This window comes from Diabrotica virgifera, chromosome 8 (assembly GCF_917563875.1).
Source record: "Diabrotica virgifera virgifera chromosome 8, PGI_DIABVI_V3a".
Lineage (NCBI taxonomy): Eukaryota > Metazoa > Arthropoda > Insecta > Coleoptera > Chrysomelidae > Diabrotica > Diabrotica virgifera.
Genome location: NC_065450.1, coordinates 103,204,763 through 103,225,994, shown reverse-complemented (window position 1 = coordinate 103,225,994; position 21,232 = coordinate 103,204,763). Strand labels below are relative to the sequence as shown.

The 21,232-nt window shown below is 32.4% G+C and overlaps 1 protein-coding gene across 5 annotated transcripts in view; it reads left to right on the top strand.

The window, feature by feature from the left end:
- The window catches only part of LOC114341142 (afadin), a 1,043,753-nt gene that overhangs the window by 758,635 nt on the left and 263,886 nt on the right, over positions 1-21,232 (top strand). The window contains exon 1 of one of the 5 annotated variants that reach the window (XM_050658901.1): positions 17,814-18,075. The exons of the other annotated variants lie outside the window; for them this stretch is intronic. Within the exon in view, the coding sequence (XP_050514858.1) occupies positions 18,018-18,075 (58 nt within the window). The 5' untranslated portion in view covers positions 17,814-18,017. Of the gene's footprint in view, positions 1-17,813; positions 18,076-21,232 lie in introns of those variants that run through there. 5 annotated transcript variants of the gene reach the window in all.

Genomic DNA, 21,232 nt, shown 5'->3' with positions numbered 1-21,232 from the left:
CGATTTCGTGACCTTTTCCGTATGACCGAAAATAGTACTCCACCATAAAAAATTTTTCTGCAAAACTGAGAACCATTCTGAAGCACTTAACATTGTCACGACATTCACATACGTTATAAGGACGTTCGGAAACCACTCAGTACTTTTCGGCGTCTGAGAAGTACAAATTTGAGGCATACGAATTTCAGTACTGTTTATTATGTATCAACCGTGTATCAACCGTGCAGGTGGTTTTCTTGTAGTACCTCTCTTATCAGTTGTTGGTGGCATCTAATGCCCGTTTGTACATTATCGTGCACTCATCCCAAATTTTATTTTATAATTTTGTAGCACTTTCGCCATTGCTGATGTTTTTTTCATTAGCGTCCATTTTTCGTCCATCTCATTTGAAGACCACAGATGAGATGGACGGACGACCTTAAGAGAACGGCAGGAAATGACTGAATGCAGATCGCCCAGAATAGAGACCAATGGAGATTAACAGGGGAGGCATATGCCCAGAAATGGGCGTTTAAGGCTGATTAGATAGATAGGTAGATGTTTTTTTAATTACTAAGTCAGTTTTATAGTTTGCAAATTCAATGCTAGTTTGAGCGCAGAGCTCAGGTACGTCCGCCTTCTAACAATGTGATGTTAGCATCGTCCCAGATGATGCTACTGCGAGCGCTATTTGACTTTGTGAAAAATATTTATTATTGCCGTCATTTATACTACTTTTTATCTTTTTTGCTTACTTTTTATGAATATCTATCGTATTAGTATTGGCGTTCTCGTTCAAATTGATGATTTAATGTATGGGGCTATCAGGCACAGAAATTTCTAATTCGTTCTACTTCTTGCTGGACATCATCACTCACAAATCCTCCAAACACATGAAGACTCCATTTTCTATTTCTTCAGTCATATTATCTTTGTATTTGTTTCACAAATTATATGCGCTCGATGGAAAGCACGTTAAAACTATGGTGGCAAATAATGATCGAATTTGATATGAATTAGATGAAATAACAAAGATTCATCCTTGCGGCTTCGTAGAAACTGGAATAAAGTTAGACCACGCATATTAACTAATAACAACCGCAATGCCTACGCTCTTCTTCTATCTTATTGTTCTGAATAATATGAACTCGACTTCGTTACGCATACGCCAGCCGATATTTTGTGTCTCGCTGATCGCATTTTCTTAAAACCTCGCCAATGAAATCGAAACCCTAGAAAAAAGACCAGTGCGAAGCACACAAAGTTTCGCTTTTGTAATAAAAAAGAAACGGTATTCAAATGCGAATGAATCCCAATCTATCAATAATGACATTTATTTTGTTAATCTTTTGTTAACCAGAGTAATGTCACCATCCACTAGTTATATTACTAGGTCTGGATCCCGCGTATGAAAAAAAAGTTGATTAATAGCAAGCTGAAAATTTGTTAATAGCTTAAGGGTGTCTAGTCGGACCAACTTTGATATATGGGAACACTGGAACAGGGGCAGTTTAAATTGTGGAACAGGTTAAAGATTTGGAACGGTCAGACCACGAAAACGGCACATGTATTTTGTCCGACAGAACAGACTTAAGCTCTCCGAACAGAGATTAAACTCTCATGCAAAAATCAGACTGCTATTTATCACCAAATGGACGTTTTAATGAGTGGAACATGTAGAATATGTCAAATGACAGGAATTATGACAGGTGATAAATGGCAGTCTGGTTTTTGAATGAGAGTTTAATCTCTGTTCGGAGAGTTTAAGTCTATTCTGTCGGACAAAATAAATGTGCCGTTTTCGTGGTCTGACTGTTCCAAATTTTTAACCTGTTCCACAATTAAAACTGCCCCTGTTCCAGTGTTCCCATATATCAAAGTTTATCCGACTAGACACCCTTAAGCTATTAACAAATTTTCAGCTTGCTATTAATCAACTTTTTTTTCATACGCGGGACCCAGACCTATACGATTTAAAATGTCGATAAAAAAAAATAATGTATTTTTTGCATATTTCCGTACAATTTTTTGAAAATAAATGATCTTTTATACGAACGTATCAAAAATAGAATTGTCTAAATTGGTGAAGTTGTTCTGAAATTATGCTTAGGTATACATACCTACATTTTGGCGATTCATTTAGCGCTCATAATACAGTAATACCTCGACGTACGCTACCCCGACTTCGCGAACCCAGAGTTACGCGATTTTCAAATCTTGTCAATTAGTCATTTGAGCGCCACACAATCGCTCGATTATCGATGAAATAGAATTACCGCCCACATATTATTGCTCATCCAATGTAGATATTTGGACTTTTCGCACAAAATCAGCACATCACTAGAATTTATTTTGTACATATTAGGTATTTCTTATCTACAGTTTTGTCTGCGAGTGGGTGTTTGTTATTTTTATGAAATTAGTAATGCGATTAAAGAAGTTGTTGATAGTGATGAGTGATGACGTTGAAGAACTGTTGAATTCCCACAATCGGGAGCTAACTATTGATGACCTCATGCATGAGGAAGAACAAGTAATTGAAGAACTTGATTGAAGGTTTCCGTTTAGTTGAAAAGGGCTTACAAATTTTAGAAAATATAAACTATAACAAAGATCGCATTTCTTCTACCAAAAAGGGATAAAAAATTATTAGGCAGCTATGAAGAAATTTTGCGGGAGAAAACGAATCTTTAAGTTGTCTCTTTGTTAGATTTTTTGCAGCCTTCTACATCAAAATAAATTAAATGGACAATTTTATATTTGTATATGCTATTTTTCTTAGCTTTCGGTCCCAATTAAAAATAATTTATATACATGCGAAATTACACCCCGACTTACGCGAATTTGACTTACGCGGTTATCGCTTGGTCTCACCTATCGCGTAAGTGCGGGGTATTATTGTATACATAGGCAGTATGCGTGATTCGATACCCTACATTTATTAAATAACTAACGACGAAGACATATTCGTAGAAACGTAATATATCATTGATTTTACGATATCGCCATCCATTAATAATATCGACGATTTTTTATGTACAAGTGCTCTATTTTTTATAAGTTTATAAGAATACAGCAAACAATATCATATTCGTGTATTTGTCTTTTGAAAATATTATATATGGATAGGAAGAAAAATTATATTTAAGTCAAATAAGAATGAAGAATACAGAAGAATGCAAAAATATTTTGCATTCGTGTATTTAATTTTCAATTGTATTTCAAACACAGCTAAAACCTTTTTACTGTATGTATACTTATACTTTAGTCCAATGTATAGTCTATTTTATCTTGTCTGTTAAACAATTCTGTCGATAATATTTTGCTATGCACTGAAGTTCTGTAGTGGAGCAGCAAAAAGAAAGAAAGAAAAGGCAGGAATTTCGTCTTTTTTCCGGTCTACTTTATCTTAGATATTTTTTTCAATAATTAGTTGTAGAAGTTTGCTTTCGCATAGGGCCGAAATTTCCAATGGTTGATCCCAAGCTTCATTTACATTGCATTCTAGGTATGTTACTTTTGACACTCGTTCTAATTCAGTTCTGCCATACGAGTTTACCCTTCGTACTATTCTGTGCATTAATATTCGTGGTTATTTTTTCATATCAGCCAATATCAATGTGTCATATGCTGTGCCATTTGACACGGTCATTTGCCATTTTACACAATTGTTGTGTATACAGCCAACTACTGAGAGTTTTTCTGTAGTGATGTTAACTATCAGTTAACGATTATCTTCGTCGGAATTGTATGTGTTGTACGATAGATATGATACTTCAGAGGAAGTGAAAAGACAAGTCGACAAGCCTGCCAGAATATCGGGATACTTCAGGGATATCATGGAGGAACAAAGCTGACAAACAAGCAAAGCAACAAGAGCTTCAATGTCACCTACAAAAAGATTAATGAGAAATACAGAATTGAAAATATTAAGAACCATACGGGGGTATTACGGACTCTTCTTAAGGTTCTTGAGAGCTTTCTCTCAGAGATACAATAAGGAATGAGAACACATTAAAAGAATATGTAGTCGATGATGTGGTGAGATGGACCGCAAATGAAGAGATTATGTTGACAGAATGGACCCAGAAAGACTCGTGAAATGAGCAAACACATGAACATATTACAAAAAGATTACTAGGAAGGTCCACGAAGAGGTGGTGTCACAGTTAGACATCAACATTACAAGAGCTGGGATGATAAAATAAACAAGACCATGTCCTATACGAAGAAGAAGATTTTAACGAAAAAAAAGTGAGATGCTTAAACATGAGAATGACAAAAATAACAAAAAATTGAAAATCTAGAAAGACGAGAAGAGAATGGGTAGGGGTGATTTCATTTCAAATCACTCAATTTTGGAGCAAAAAAAATTTTGGATCTCCGATTTCTCTGAAAATTGGTATATAGCTTCTGCGGGACGTAAAAATAAGATATTTAAGGTCAAAAAATCTTCTTCTTCCTTTTTTCTCAAAATGGTATTTTATGCGATTTTACAGGGACTTTTAAGCAAACTTGCATTTTCTATCGTAAAGTATCAATGGGAAACATAATATTTTAATAGAAGGGACTCAAAATTTTTATTCAAGTTATGGCAAAATAGTCATTCAAATGGCATTATATCAAGTTACTTTGATTCAAAACAAGTTTTTGACCAAATTTTATAGTGTAGAAAACGTTAAAATACCGTTTTTTACATTTCTCCATTCCCAAAATACGTCATAATCGATTTGGCTAAAAATTTGCCCACAGATAGCCAAAACATAGGACTTTAAGTGGTGAGAAGGATTTGAATTATGTTACAATACCAAAAGTTACATGCAATATCATAGTCAAAAATATAGGCGTCTACTGTAAGTAAAATTAACACGAAAATATCGACCTCACGACAAAAATTGTTAAAAAGAAATTGTAATAATTGTAAATACGATTTATTTGGAGCAATTTCAGTTTCTACTATTTTTGTTGAAAAGTTAAAAATGGCGGAGATATTGAGCAAAACAGGTTCTCCTTTAAAATCAAGATGGCGGCTAACGTGACGGAGGAATCATTCGTGATTTTAAATTTAGGCTACTATTGACATTGACTCCCCTAAAGATAAGAAAAATAAAATTTTGGGCAGCTCGGCATGCAAGATCAAATGCTATTCCGACTGGACTAATATATTTTTGAGTCTGATATTACTGCATGTAACTTTTTTGGTATTGTAATATAATTCAAACCCTTCTAACCACTTTGGCCTACGTTTTGGCTATATGTGGGCAAATTTTCAGCCAAATCGATGATGATGTATTTTGGGAATGGAGAAAAATGTAAAAAAACGGTATTTTAACGTTTTCTACACTATCAAATTTGATCAAAACCAGTGGCGCCTCGTGGCTTTTGGGGCAGGGTCGGCAATGTTTTTGTCTCCTCAGATAGGTATACCATCTAAATAAAAGGCTTCAATCATCATAGAAGATTTTCGGTTTTTGTTTTTTTTTATTTTTTTTGTTTTTTTTTGTTTTTTTTTTTCACATAGATTTAGAACCTAAACATGTTTATAAATTAACTTTAGTCTATGTTTTTTGGACGTATCAAAATGGGTTATAACATAACATCATCGTAAAATTTATTAATGTGTTGGAGAGATTTTAATAGTTTTTTTCTATTGACATTTGAGAAAAGCTCGACATTGTCTTTTGTTTCATGGTGTTTCGACAATACCTACGTTTTGACACTTTTGAGACAAGAGAAATCCCGTTCATAAGTTGGTAGCAATGAGAGAATTCATGATAATAATTTATTAATTTCGGGAACAGTTTGTTGCAATGAATTGCAGTATATAAAATTATACATATTTTGTAACTTATCCCATCTTCCGAAAATATTTGGATCAGCATATAAAACTTTTAATTAATTTCCTTCGTTTATTTGATTGAAGAATGATGGATAGTTTTAATACACTTGTCTAATAGATATTTTGAAAATTCTTTGGAGTAACTTTTAAATTTTTGCAAATCTTCAAAAATTTGCAAATCTTCAAAATTTGAAAAAATGAGTATCTATTTGCACAAGTAATAATAGTATCAATAATTTCAAAATATACTTGTTTTTCGAGATCTGTTTCATACTTTTGTTTTTTTTTTTGGGTGTTCGGAAATATCAAGCGAATTCAAAAGTCACTGCGTATATATTGAAAATTACTATCTCTGAGATTTTTTACTAGCTTTGATATTCTATTTTTGGAATAAATAATGTCAGTTGACTGATTTTGAACAACATTGAATATTACATCAGTTTGGGTAAACACTTTCTTAAAAATATGTAAAAAAATATTAAAAGAATAATCATTTAGCAAAGTTTTCAAACCGATTGCTTCACGGATCGAGATATCATCACTTGCAAAATTGTCGCCTTTATTAATAAAATTAAAAACTTCCAAAAGCTGTTTACGAAAATCATTTCATAATTAATTTCATCCCGAGCGCACGAGTATTAGCAGGGTACGTGGCTTGGTACGTACCTTGCTGGTGTCTGCCTATCACAGATCGGCAGATTGGTATCTGCCGGACTCTGCCATTCAAATACGGGTGAAATTGTGGTGAAATGTATAATTGGTTGCCTATCGGCTAATATTCCACAGCGCTTCTAGGATTTGCTCACTACGGAGAGCAATGGATTGTATCCTCTCCTAGTATCTATTGTTGTCGTCCCTTCGTATTTACTAAGTGTTTGTTGTACGTTTGTCGACAGTATTTAAAATATTGTATATATTTTACCTGGTATTGGATATATGGGTACGATACATTGATCGGAGTAAGGCTTGGCGCCTCGTAATGAGCACAACTTTTTACAAGTAAATCCTAAATCTAGGGACGGCTTGCCGTCCCTGCCGAAGCAGATCTTATAAAAAAGAATTCACACAATCGCAATCGGATGCATGGCTGGGATTATTAATTTGAAAAGTTTCTTACGCGTAGGGATCACTTAACGCTTAACGTATCGGATTGATCGAATTCTTTTAAAAACAATGAATAAAACTGAGTCTGTATATCTCACAGATTTTTTTTTATTTTACAGAAACAAATATCTACTCTGATTAAATTAAATATTTAGAAAATCTACAATGTGTTCATAAATGTGTGGGTCGGCACTGCAGACCCTGACCGGCCGCCACTGATCAAAACCTTGTTTTGAATCAAAATAACTTGTTATAATGCCATATAATGACATTTTTGAGTCCCTTCTATTAAAATATTGTTTTTCATTGATACTTTGCGACAGAAAATGCAAATTTGTTTAAATAAACACCAAATCACTGTAAAATCGCATCAAATAACATTTTTGAAAAAAAGAAGAAGAAGATTTTTTGACCTTAAATATCTTATTTTTACGTCCCGCAGAAGCTATATACCAATTTTCAGACAAATCGGAGATCCAAAATTTTTTGCCTGAGTGATTTGACATGGAATGTAATGAATAACATTAATTATTAGATTATTTTTTTTGTAAAAAGTAAAATTTTCAAATTAAAATAAATGTAATTAGTGCACAACAGAACAGACAACAACAAATAATGGAAAACCAAAATAATTTACCTATCAGTAAGTAAACATAATTAACGGAGGAATATTTGACAAATTAAGTTTTCCAAAAAAATTACAAAGAAACCAAGAAAATTGAGGATCGAAATCGATTCAAAACTCGAAACAAAAACTAAATTCAGGAGTGTTCTCTAAAAGAAGCTAAATGTGATAAAAAGAGGATATTATGGATATGGCCAAGGACTGGGAAAAAAACGAAAATAACGATAAAAGGAAACATAAGATTTCTTAGCAACATGGAACTTAAGAGATAGGATAACTACTTGAAGGAATAAGTACAATAAAGAAGTGCAATATAAATTGAATAGCTTTACAAGAAAAAAGAAGCAATTAGTGGTACGAAAAGTGGGAGAACCATGGGAAAAATAGAGATTAATTTTTTTTTTGGTGGCTCAGCTTGCAATTAACCTGTAAGTATAACCAACTTTCTTTAACCTTAGTCAAAATTTCAATTATTAACTTTGCATTCATTAATATGGTTATACTTACTTTTAGTTTCTTAATACTGATGATGATTTTTTTAAATCGAAAACGTTCTGTGATGAATCCCTTAAAGGGATTTTAATAAAAATTTTGTAACTTTTATAAAGAATAATTGTCATTTTTGTGTATACAGGCAGTTACCGGAAAAATTCTTTCTTTTCTTTGTGGATTTAAGAATTTTTTATATAGCCATCTCTTTGGACCTATACATCTTTTACGACATTGACCAGATTGTTTTTTGTATTCAGAAATACTAATGGCCAACAAAAGAAAAAAACTTGAGTATTTGGATACATGGGAAGAGATGCCAAGAATACGTAAAACGAAGCATGATGGCTTCGAGACCAGTGAAATCATTTGGACAACGCCGAGTAAAAATTATTGTTTTATTTCTCCAAGCATAGAACAATATACCTACATAAACCACAAAAGTTTTGATAAAAAAATAGACAATATTTTGTCTGTTTATATGTGTATCTTTTTATCGTTTTCCATGTTAAATCCTGTCTGTCAAATAATGTAAATCGGTCAAAATAGTATTCTGTTGTAATTGCGTGCATTTCGGCTCCATCTAGATATACATAATTGAATGATGAACAAGCAGTATGCAATATGTTTTATAATAGATATGGGATTATATCTAAAATTGAATTATCATTTTAATAGAATTGTTTTATTTATCAATTTGGTAATAAAACAAGTATGTATTGTCTGACCAGCATTGGATAATAATGGTAATTCATGTATTTAGAAGGAACATAATATTATGTATATGTTTGTGTTTGTAGCTAATAGGAATAGTATATGCTAAGCATATTACGTTTACTTTTACACTATCTACTATCTCTGACGTTATACCGAAATTGTGATTTTGTTAATGATTTCTAAAATGTATGTCAGGTACGTAAGTAAGTTAGAAACGATGTTAATGAAATATTAAAAGAAATTAAAAGGTGTGACACATTAAAAACAGAACGGAGAAACCTGCAAATATTTCTGTTTGCTACATATTAAGGGGTTGTCAGCACAATAATAATTAAACAAGTACTTTAGGTATTAAATAAAAACCAAAATAATAGCTATGCACCGAAATACCCTGTAACGACGAATATCTTGGACGTTTTGTTAATCCATTTTTCTATATCGTTGTGTTGTTTTCCGTTGTTTTTCACTGTTACTCCCAGGTAGTGGAAGTGGTTTATCTGTTCTATTGTTTCTCCATTGATTTGTATGTTTATTACGGGTTGTTCTTGTGCTATTACCATAATCTTTGTTTTGCGTGTGTTTATTTTCATCCCATGTCTATTTAATACCTCATACCATGTTTGTAAATTATTTCTCGGATCTTAAACCTTATCATCACATTATGATATTCTGACTCTTTCTAGGTTTCGGTAGCCTATATGTAGTTTTTTAATTGTGGTATGCATGCTTTCATTATTTAGTTTATGAAGATGTTGAACAGTGTAGGACTCATGATCCCTCCTTGTCTTAAGCCTTCAGATGTTGCAAATTGTTTCAAATTTTTATGTATTATATAATTCATCTTCCTTCTGTATAAACTTTTGATGACTTCTATTAGTTTTCTATCTACTCCTCTTCTAATTAGACTGTTCCATATTGTTTGTCTTTTCACTCTTTGATGATTTGTTCCTAGTTAATTTGGCCACTCTGGTCTTCTTCTTTATAATGATGTGATTATTCCAATTTATTTTTCTGTTTAGTATTCATTCGTTTATACCCTGTACGTTACATTGTCTTCATCTCACCTTTGGTCATTCCCTTTTGGTATCTTAGCGTATTTCCTGTAATTTCTTCTCAGTATTCTGCACCGCTTATAATAGCCTTTGTGTTGCGGCTGCAATAAGTAAGTAATGTACATAATTGGACATAGAACATACTGTTTCAAAATTACAAATACATCTTGCTCCCTCCAACGAGTACACCTCTATAACATATACACATTTTTAACGTTATAACAAAAATTCCCAATGTAAAGAGGAGGGTATAATAAATTGCAGTAAAATGTTTAGAGTTGGTCTTCGATTACCTTCGGTATCGCTCCCTTTTTGATAATATGTCAAGTTTGCAAGATTTCACGGAAACAACCTATTTCGTAGCAAGGTTCTGAAACTGTTTTGTTGTGGCGTGTTAAATTTAGTGTTGTGTTATGTTCTTATAAACTTCGCATAACCTGAATTTTTTAGATTATTTGTAGTTTCCTTCAAATTTCAGATTAAATTTTGGTGTTGATTTTAAGGGCCCTAGCTATCTGTGGTTGAAAAGCCATTGTTTGAAATGATGTTACTGCCACCAAGGCTGTCAAATTCTGACTGTTTTTGTGTCAGCTTGTTTGTGTAATCTGTATCGTACATGAGATTATTGAAAAAATCAAATTTAAAATTAAAATAAAAAATGAATAACCATTTTCAATTTCGTTGCAACACGAAACTACAGCCGCATCATTATTCCAGTTCAATCAGAGAGTGCAGCAAGCACCTCTACCGGTTTCGAAACTTATTAGTCTCTCATCAGGAGGCACATATGCTGCTCTCTCTGATCTCACCAAAACAAACCCCAGCGTGCAGTCACGGATTGCAACAAACGAAATGGCAGGGATGCCCTAGCGGCAACTGCTATCAAAAAACTAAGTTTTAAATCTAATAGCACATAAAACAACATTCAAAAATGTTATTCTACATCCTACCAGACTGAAAACAATGGGAACCTTCTCTGGGAACACCTCCGAGGCTTCTACAATTTGCAAGCCATAACGGATGCTGAGACGGGAGGAAGGAATATGAGGGAATTTTACAATTTATAATTCACGTCCCATCTGCTCATCGCGGTAAAGTTCCAACGAGAATGGTTCCCTTCGTACTCCAATCTAAACTCCAAAGTAAACATGTAAATCAAAAATGAATAATCATTTTCATCCCTTCCATTTCGTTCATTGCAATCCGTGACTGCTCGCTGGGGTTTGTCCTAGTTGGGTCAGAGAGAGCAGCACATGTGCCTCCTGATGAGAGACTAATAAGTTTCGAAACCGCTAGAGGTGCTTGCTGCACTCTCTGATTGAACTGGAATAATGAAGCGGCTGTAGTTTCTTGTTGCAACGAAATTGAAGATGGTTATTCATTTTTAATTTACATGTTTACTTCGATTAGAGTACGAAGGGAACCATTCTCGTTGGAACTTTACCGCGCTGAGCAGATGGGACGTGAATTATAAATTGTAAAATTCCCTCATCTTCCTTAGTCTCAGCATCCGTTATGACTTGCAAATTGTAGAAGCCTCGGAGATGTTACCAGAGAAGATTCCCATTGTATTCAGTCTGGTAGGATGTAGAATAACATTTTTGGATGTTGTTTTATGTGCTATTAGATTGAAAATTTAGTTTTTTTTTAATTAAAAATAAATTCCAATTATCAAATTTTTAAATTTAACAATAATCTATTTACCTATTATCATTATTTTTGTTAATCAAAATTAAAAACATGATATATTTTCAATTATTGTGTTTTGTGTTGCATATTGAACTGGGTATGAGACTTGACGGTGTGTTCTTCATTCGGATTTTGTAGGTATTTTCTTGTTCTTGACTTCTTCTTTTAGTATTGGTAACCAAAGCCTGCTGCATTCTGTTGATGGATTTCACATTTTTCTTCGCTGTGTAGAATAAGGGCTGCTTCTTCCACTTTTCTTTTCTTCATGTCTGTTTCTTTCATGATTATTGATACATTTTTCCATTGTGGTCTGTGCTCCTTGTCCCAGGCGTGTTTGAATATCTGGGATTACTCGAAGTCTCTCTTCTTGATATATGTTTCATGCTTAACCACGACACTTAGCGCCGGACTCCACTTGCGATTTGTAGTTGCGCGATTATTTTGTCGCGATGATTGAACACATTGTTTCAAATACAAGTCAATCCATTTGCGACTAAATAATCATGGATTGACTTTGAAACAATGTGTTCAATCTTCGCGACAAAACAATCGCGCGACTACAAATCGCAAGTGGAGTCCGGCGCTTAGGGTCTTGCAGTCTCTCCCACGTAGAAGTCGCATTCACAGGGTATTTTGTAGACGCAGTTTTTTAATCTTTGTTTGTGTGTTGTTACGTTTGGTTTTGGACAGGATAGATCTCAGAGTGTTGGTTGTTTTTACTCTGCTTTTCCTCAGTTGTACCTTGCTATAAATGTGTACTATTATTGACGGTTAAATATCGACGCCCCATGGTGTTATTTCTGTACTTTTTTATTTCCGATGTTTTAAGATGAATCAAAAAACCTTGTACCAATACGACCACCTTTTTTTATCAGTCCTCTCCAAAATTCTTTAGTTTAATTAAAGTATTTTTAAAAACAAAATTAATTTCGAACCTACGCCTGAATGTCACTCTCTTTTCCAGTCGTTTAATCTTGCTTCGAAATGCAAAAGGTTCAAGGGCGCGTTCTAAAGTTACATTTAGCAGAAAATTGCGACATGAATCGAAAGCGATAAGTCAAATACACAATCTTACAACAAAAGGGAGAAACAAAGTGGAAAGAGAGGGTGCGAATTTAAGAGATTTTAACAAACGTGCTTTGTCTAATATTTTGTGATTGTTAGTTTTGAGTTACATACGTTGATGTTAATTCGATATAGATTTGAAGTTTCTATTGAAATTAGACAGCCAGTAATTCTGCACGAAAAACTAATGACAGTTTGCTTCATAAACGTTTACTTTATAAATGCTTTATTTACCAAATATGGGGGGGGGGGGTTGAAATTTTTCTTACAAACTACTGACAATTTATTTATTATTGCTCTAAAACCGGTTGAGATATGCAAATGAAATTTTGTGGGTTTTAAGAGGTAGTTTTAACTTTAGTTAGTTAGAACATAGGCAGGGATCACTTAGAACGTGGGTTCAAACCCCACCCGGTGTCAGTTGTTTCGATATATATTAATTTGGCTAGTCTTTACTATGGCTATGATATTCAAGCTTAAAATGTACCTCTTTGTTACGTTGTTCTAAGATATGCAATATGCTAATGGGCAACTGCGAGACTTGCAAGACTCTTGCTGCAAGACCAAGACCGGGAGCGCAATACCAAGACCAAGACCAAGACTATCTAAGTCTCGTCTTGGTCTTGCATTTGGGCAACACTAATTCTGCTCTCTAGGTTTTATCCTGCACCCACGTTCTATGACGTTTTCGACATATTCGTTTACGTAATAACAAAATGAGAAGTATTAGATTCTCTTCATCCGAATCCATATTGCAACTGATTGAATAGGTGCGGTCGTATTGCAGCCACACACGACTTCAACCGGACTGTAGGGTGCAGTCGGTTTGCAGTCGAGTCCAACCGCAACACGACGGCATTCATGCAGTTGGGTCTCGACTGCATTTTGCAGTCTGTAGGTATATGGAGGCCCTTAGATGTGACCTCAGACGAAAAAACGCAGTAGATATATCAGAGTTTTCACATTGTGGTTTGTGGTTATTAACAATGAATGACGCTGCGAAATATTACTTTTTACACCGTTATTATTAAAGTAGGTAGCTTTTATTAGAAAACTCCAGAGTTTGGGTTGATGATTTTTGGGTTGATGGTTGTTGTATTGTTTGCTTTTTTGGTCTCATAAAGATTGCCTTTCTTGGACTAGTATTATTAATTTTTGAACATCAATTTTGTAACTAATCAGCCGAACACCACAAAACTATTAAATACAATCAATTTCTCGTACGAATAGTCGCAGAAAAAACAAATTATGGTAGTCGCATCAGAAAATCGTATGAATTCGTAAGAAATATTTGTAAGTAATGTAACCGTGCGATCGGTTTTTCGTATGAGCTACGAACTCGCATCCAATGTAACCGCCATCTTAGATATCAACCGTTTCGGTTTTTATGGCAGAAATACAGTCCTAAGTCATCGTTTTCATTCGTCTCTTTATCTGCCGTACTTTTATTTAACAAGTAGAAGTTTTTCTAATGTTTTTTAGTACCTATTTCTTTGCTTAATTTTAGCACTCATTAAAATAATTAATCATTTTCACATGCGAGTCCATTTGATACCAATAATATGATGAAATTATTATTTTTTATTTAATTTTTTACTTACAAGCTGTTTAATGTATTTTGACGACCTGTTTTAAGTCTACAATTTACACCTCACCAGGAAATAAACATTCCTGAGAAAATTTGATTGCTGTTAAATTTTTGCAAAATTTATAAAATTTTTGTGCGTCATGCATACCGTCATAGACCAGGGCGCATCTGTAAAAATATTAGTACATTTGGACGTTGAGAGGTGACTCAAATTTTTTTGCAGAAATTGCTTGAAAATAACTCAAATAATAATATTTGAGTTATCCTCCCTCTCAAAAAGGTCCGGAACATTTTTTAAATAATCAAAATGTCAAAAAATGAAGGAAAAATTCGATTTTTTTCTTCGTTTTTTGATTATAACTTTAAGAGTATTCATTTCCGGGAAAAGTTCTATTGACATAAAAGTTGTGTAATTAAATTTCCTACAATATAGAGTTGGTTTAAAATTAAAAAAATAGTCACCCTTGTTGCAAAATAGCAATAATTGGGAAAAAACTATACAAAAACAAGTATTCGCATTTTAAGTTTTTCAACCATTTATGCTAAACTTAGGACCTTCAAATTTCACCCAGAAAAACTATATGATACAGTTAAACAAAACTGTAAATTTCATTAAGATCGGTTCAATAGATTTTGCAAAATAAATTTTGCAATCCAGCTTTCGCAAAAAAAAATCATTTTTTCAAACTGTTACAGGACTGAAAATAAAGCAGATAGCAATTTGAATTTTTTTTGCTTATAGAAGTGTACCGTACCTTTCATTTGCAATTTGCAAAACTAAAATCGATTAACCACCACGGCGTCAGGAATTTTTTTTTAAATAAACATTAATTATTGGTGTTGCGCGCAGGACACCGGATAGTTTGCTCTGATTGGGCATTCCAATGACCTTTGATAATTATTGATACATTTTAATTTTTATTAAATTTCGATATAAATAAATAAATTTGTTTATTGCAAAATAAAAACCCATACTCTATCCTTTGAAATGGCACTTTTTTTAGCAAAAACTTTCTTTGTTCATATATATTAACTTGAGAATAAAAGTTCATTATTTTTAAACATATACAATTGTTTAAACAATATTTCACAAACAATAATAAAATTAGTTTGATTTTTGTGGAATTAAAATATTAAAATACTACAAAATATAGAGTAAGAAAATAATATATTAGATGAAGATTGGAAGGGTGGAAATCAACTTCATGTGAATTGAACACCGCTGTCCTGCGCGTAGCACCAATAATTAATGTTTATTTAAAAAAATTCGTGACGCCGTGGTAGTTAATCGATTTTAATTTTGCAAATTTCAAATGAAAGGTACAGTACACTTCAATAAGCAAAAAAAAATTCAACTTGCTATCTGCTTTATTTTCAGTCCTGTAACATTTTGAAAAAATGAATTGTTTTTGCGAAAGCTGGATTGCAAAATGTATTTTGCAAAATCTATTGAACCGATCTTAATGAAATTTACAGTATTATTTTACTGTATTATAAAGTTTTTCTGGGTGAAATATGAAGGTCATAAGTGTAGCATAAATGGTTGAAAAACGTAAAAGGCGCATACTTGTTTTTGTATGGTTTTTTCGCAATTATTGCTATTTTGCAACAAGGGTGACTATTTTTTCAACTTTTAACTGATTCTATATTGTAGGAAATTTAATTACGCAACTTTTATGTCAGTACATCTTTTCTGGGAAAAGAATACTTTTAAAGTTATAATCAAAAAACGAAGAAAAAAATCGAATTTTTCCTTCATTTTTTGACATTTTAATTATTTAAACAATGTTCCGGACCTTTTTGAGAGGGAGGATAACTCAAATATTATTATTTGAGTTATTTTCAAGCAATTTCTGCAAAAAAATTTGAGTCACCTCTCAACGTTGATCTCAAAACAGATGGGCCCTGGACTATCACGTTTTAATGCGTTTTAAGCTTTTTATGAAGCTGTTCATACTTTTTCTAAACATCATCAAATTGAAAACTTTCATGAGCATCTCAAAAGAAAACGCTCCAGTTTAAGATATCCCGATCAAAAAGGTTTTATCCTTTACAACATTCTTATGTAAACGAAAGAGAAGAGATGGGGCGAAAATTCTAGAATTTTAGACTCTAAACCCGGTTGCCAGAATACATTAAACAGTTTGTGATTAAATACTTTCTTCCTAGTACATATATCCTTATATTACTTACAGACCTTTATTTATTCTGATTTTGATAAATTTTGAAAACAACATTCCGTATTCTTGTCTTGTTATAGGTATTGCGTGACAGCCTGCCATACCATAAGGAATAAAGTTGATATAAATAATACATCTATTAAAATCGAAGAATAGACAAAAGTGTAGCAGTAGGAACTATTGCCCTTTCAACTCATAACCTACAAACCTAATTTTAGCCCTTGCTCTATTATTTTCATTTAGTTCTTGCATTCTATCTAAGTATCAATCATTAATAACATTCGAGTTAACATTTTATTCATACGGAGTATACGTACCGTTGTATGTAGTACTTATTTATTATGTACCCTGACGTTCAATAACTACTATTTTACAGGGTGCAACCTTTCGTTTTAATTTTTTTTTACATTCACCGGTATACAACAGTCTCTAATATTAGCATATTATATACCATTTTGTCAGTATGTTGTAGCATTAGCATATTGTATTCTGTATTATATTCCTCATTTTATGTCCTACGTGTTCTTATCCTTGTTTTCATTTCTTTTCAATTTTTTTTTATTATCACGTTTTTTTTTTCTGTATTTTTCTTTTTAATCATTTCATTTATTTATTTATTTTTCGTATATTATTTTATTTTTAACTATTTTGTTTTTTTTACGAAAATTTCTTTGCGTCTTTTTCACCAGTTACGTTTCCTTTCTTCTTTTCCAGTCTATTTTTCTTTTCTTTCCTTATGATGTAAAATTAAAATCTTTCTTAATGATAGTCTCATCGGGTTTCTTTACCACTTATATTTAAGTATTTTTGACTATATTCAAATTTTTCATTATTTTTCTCTTCCTGTTCCTAATTTTTGAAAGTTCTTTTTTCCGTATTCTCTGAATATATTTTTTCTTTCTTTTTTTCTAGAATTATCTGTTGTGTGTTTCCACCTGCATCTTTTGTTACTACTTTAGTTTTCTTCTATCAATTTTAGTATGTATTTAATTGAAGTACATTATAAAGAATTTCATTCAGTTTGCATATGTTTGGGGCGTCATATTTTGTATTTTTCTAGGTTACTTTTTTCCTTTTAATTTACTTCCTCCGAGTTTCAGTAACGTACACTTATTTTGTTTTCATTATATCGTAGTATACATACTTAGATACTTATTCTTCACTGTTTCCTGTACCGTTATTTTACTTTTGCTTATACATTATTTTTTTGTCTCTCCTTTTTATCTTTATTGTCTTCTCATTTTCTATGTCTGCCACATTATTACAATATATTGTTGGTTTAATAATTTTTTATTATAATTCACATACATAATTATTTTTCCTTTCCATAATGGCTGTTATAGTGTGGATGTTGGTGTAGACGTTGCACCCTGTACATCGTTATTCAATTCGACCTAGTTATATGCCCTGACTTTGTTTTTCCACTCAATTTTAGTAAAGTGAATAATTAAAAGAGCATGGACGGTTTGAACATGAGCGGGATCTATTTATACTCGACCAAAATTGGTCGAAAAAAAAAAAGAAAAACCTCCGGTAGTGTTTAAAGGCAAACAGCGACCTAAAGTGTACCTAGAACAAAGTGGGTGCGAAACTTTAAGTATCAAACGACAAAATAAACTTTCTCGTAATGGAGTTTTGGTGGAATAGTTCTAAAGTTTGTTAGTTGTTGAACGGTTTGGCCGGCTTCAAGATGATGGGATTTAGATCGTATAAAAGACTTAGGAATGCAAAATGCGAAGTTCTCTTAGGTAAGTTAATAATTGTAAATTATTAATGCAAGTTAAAATTACTTATTGGTAAATAATTTTTAAAAATTCACACAAAGGACACCGCACACATCTTATGGAAAATGGAATGTCACTCAAATGAAATAAAATTTACATGAATAGATTCATTATTTATATGGGAAATAAGCCACAATTAAAATGAAAAAAATAATTTTCCGCAAATCGCCAGGAAATTTTGACATTCCTGTCAAAATTTCTTGAAGAAAAAGTCAGGACTTCCTTACTGTAAGGAAATGTCATTTCCTTACTGTAAGGAAATGATATTTCCGTACAGTTGTTAGTGTTCTACATAAATGATAGAAAACACATTGCTATTAAAACCTTGTAAATTACCTTAATCATTAAATTTTCTTTATCTGGAGCTTCCTGGATAAATTTTTCAATTTCTTCCTTCGTTAAAATCTTAGATTTCTTTGCCCTATAACCTTGAGCTTGCCGTTTCAATAAAGAACGAAGTTTTGAGTATGTAGATATATCTACATTGTGTTTAAGTGCAAGGGTTGACTTCAGCATTGAATAATTGGCCCATAATGTTGAAGATTTCATCTTTAAACAAAGGTCTAGGAAGTATGCCATTACAACATTTTCTGAGAAAGAACTCGTATTTTTACTCATGCGATAATCCATAAAACGTCTGTATGCATTTTCGTACTTTTCTCTTGATTTCTTTGGCAATAATTCTAATGAAGCAGTATTCACTGCCTCAACCAGCTCTGGAGGAGTCCCAGGAATGGAAATTTCATCATCACTTATCATTTTACTTTCGAGAACACCAGCAATTAAATTTATAAGCGTCAAGTTTGACAATTCAACCTCAATACGTTTCCATAGTAACCCAAGTAATTTTATTAGGAATTTCAAAGCACCATTTATTTGGGAATAAAATTATCGCGTTTTTTTTAAATCAATCAATATCTGTCGAATTTTAAACGATTTGCGGAAAAATAGTATGTTTACCTCGTAGGAAAAGCCACATTCCTGGACTCTGTGTTGCTAAGTCTCGGCTTGCGCCTCGACTTAGCAATCTTCACAGTCGTCCAGGAATGTTAAGCTTTTCCTACCCGGTAAACAATGTACTATTTATTAACTTTGAGAATTTTACTGTCGTTTCATTTGGTTGTCTTTTTAAAGACAGATCACATGCTATAATTTTTTATGACGGATATTCTTGAGTTGGGGTTGATTTCATGTAATCGAATGAACTATCTTTTAGTAAGTCGTCCCAGGAACGCAACTCATAAATATTGGCAATATCATTTTAAAGTCTTCTACTTTAAAATGTATAATATATGTCTGAATTGCCAATATAAATGAGTGAGATTAAATAAAATATTAGAAGAATTTTTTTGCTTAGCAACAACACTTTTGTTTATTTTAGTAATATTTTGTATTTTGACAACGGCACCCGATTTGGGCGTCGAAACGTTAATAAAATTATTTTTTCATTTTAATTGTGGCTTATTTCCCATATAAATAATTAATCATAAAAATGCCACAAGAAAATAGCTTCAGAACAACATGAATAGATTCGTCCCGAAATTACAATCATATCGTTGCACCAACTTTGAATTTTGATTAATAACGGCGTAAATTGTAATTAAAGTTTATCGAAATCACATTTTTGAAGTCCATTAAAAACTGTCATTCATAAATCCTATTAGTGCAGTGGCTATTGAAACAGCTTAATCCAGCGCGAGCTAAGCCGATTGGAGGAACTATGTACCTACTTTATTATCTATGAGATAGGAGTAAGCCTCTGACTTAATACCTGAAGAAAGATTGCGATTCATAGAATTTCTTTTCTCTCTTTAAGTCAGTTATATTCCCATTTGATTTTAGATTTATTTACATTAATTTACGCCCTTATTAATCAAGATTAAGAGTTGGCGCAATGTATGAAATGATTGCAAATTCGAGACTAATCTATTCATGTAAATTTTGTTTGATTTAATTGACATTATATTTTCCATAAGGTGTGTACGGCGTCCTTTCTACTCTTATTTTTTTATTCGTTCAAAACTATTTACATATTTATTTATTTGCCATTGTAGGATTTACTAAATGGTTCTTTGCATCTTACAAAACAGTCTTACAAAAGACTGGTAGGTTTTGCTTACGTAAAACAGGAAGTTTTGTTTACGTAAAACAGGAAGACAGCCATGCTTTAAGTTGAAAATTCTGAAAGTCATATTGTCCCCTGATATCCAATTATATATTATTTGTTTATGTACTATGTATAATAATTGTAAACGATGTGTCTCTGACCTTCTTTGAATCCAATCCTTTTTGAGATATTCTTGTTACTAACTTTTTCTTTTAGTATTGTTACCTGGAGCCTGCTGCATTCTGCTGATGGGTTTACTACACATTGTTCTTCATTAAGCAAGATAGGACTGGTTCTTTGATTTTTCTCTTTTTGCTCTCTATTTCTTTCATGACTATTTTGATGAATCTTTCCATTGTACTTTGTACTAATTGTCCCATGCATGTTTGCATATCTATGATTTGTGCAATTCTCTGTTGGATGTATTTGAAAAATATTTAAAAAAAATTTAAACTTGAGCAAAAAAAGGACCGCAGATACATGTATCAGATATCATATGTACTACACATAAACACACAAATAGAACAATACTTATGTACATGTGGATTTAAAAAAATATATCCGTTGCAAATGAACTCCTTGTTTATCGATTTAATTTTGAATGTTGGCTTCATTATTCATGTAAAATAACATAATTTTAAACGTTTAATAATAGTTATTCAAATATTTATATAATTTATTAAAGCAAAATCCATAAAAGATATAAATATAACTAAAATTTAACGTGAAGTAAAACTCCCTGGTGTAGTTGGTATATTTAATAAAAATCTAAAAATTTTTTAAAAATCCAACAGGATTACGTTCAGAACGTTTTCGGACTTATCAGTCCATCATCACTGAACCTACCTGCAGTGAACCTCTATCAGATGGACTGATAAGTCCGAAAACGTTCTGAAAGTAATCCTTTTGAATTAAAAAAAAAAAATTTTTATTAAATATACCAACTACACCAGGGAGTTTTACTTCACGTTAAATTTTATTTAACTAGATGGTATGCTTTTTCTCATGAGGATC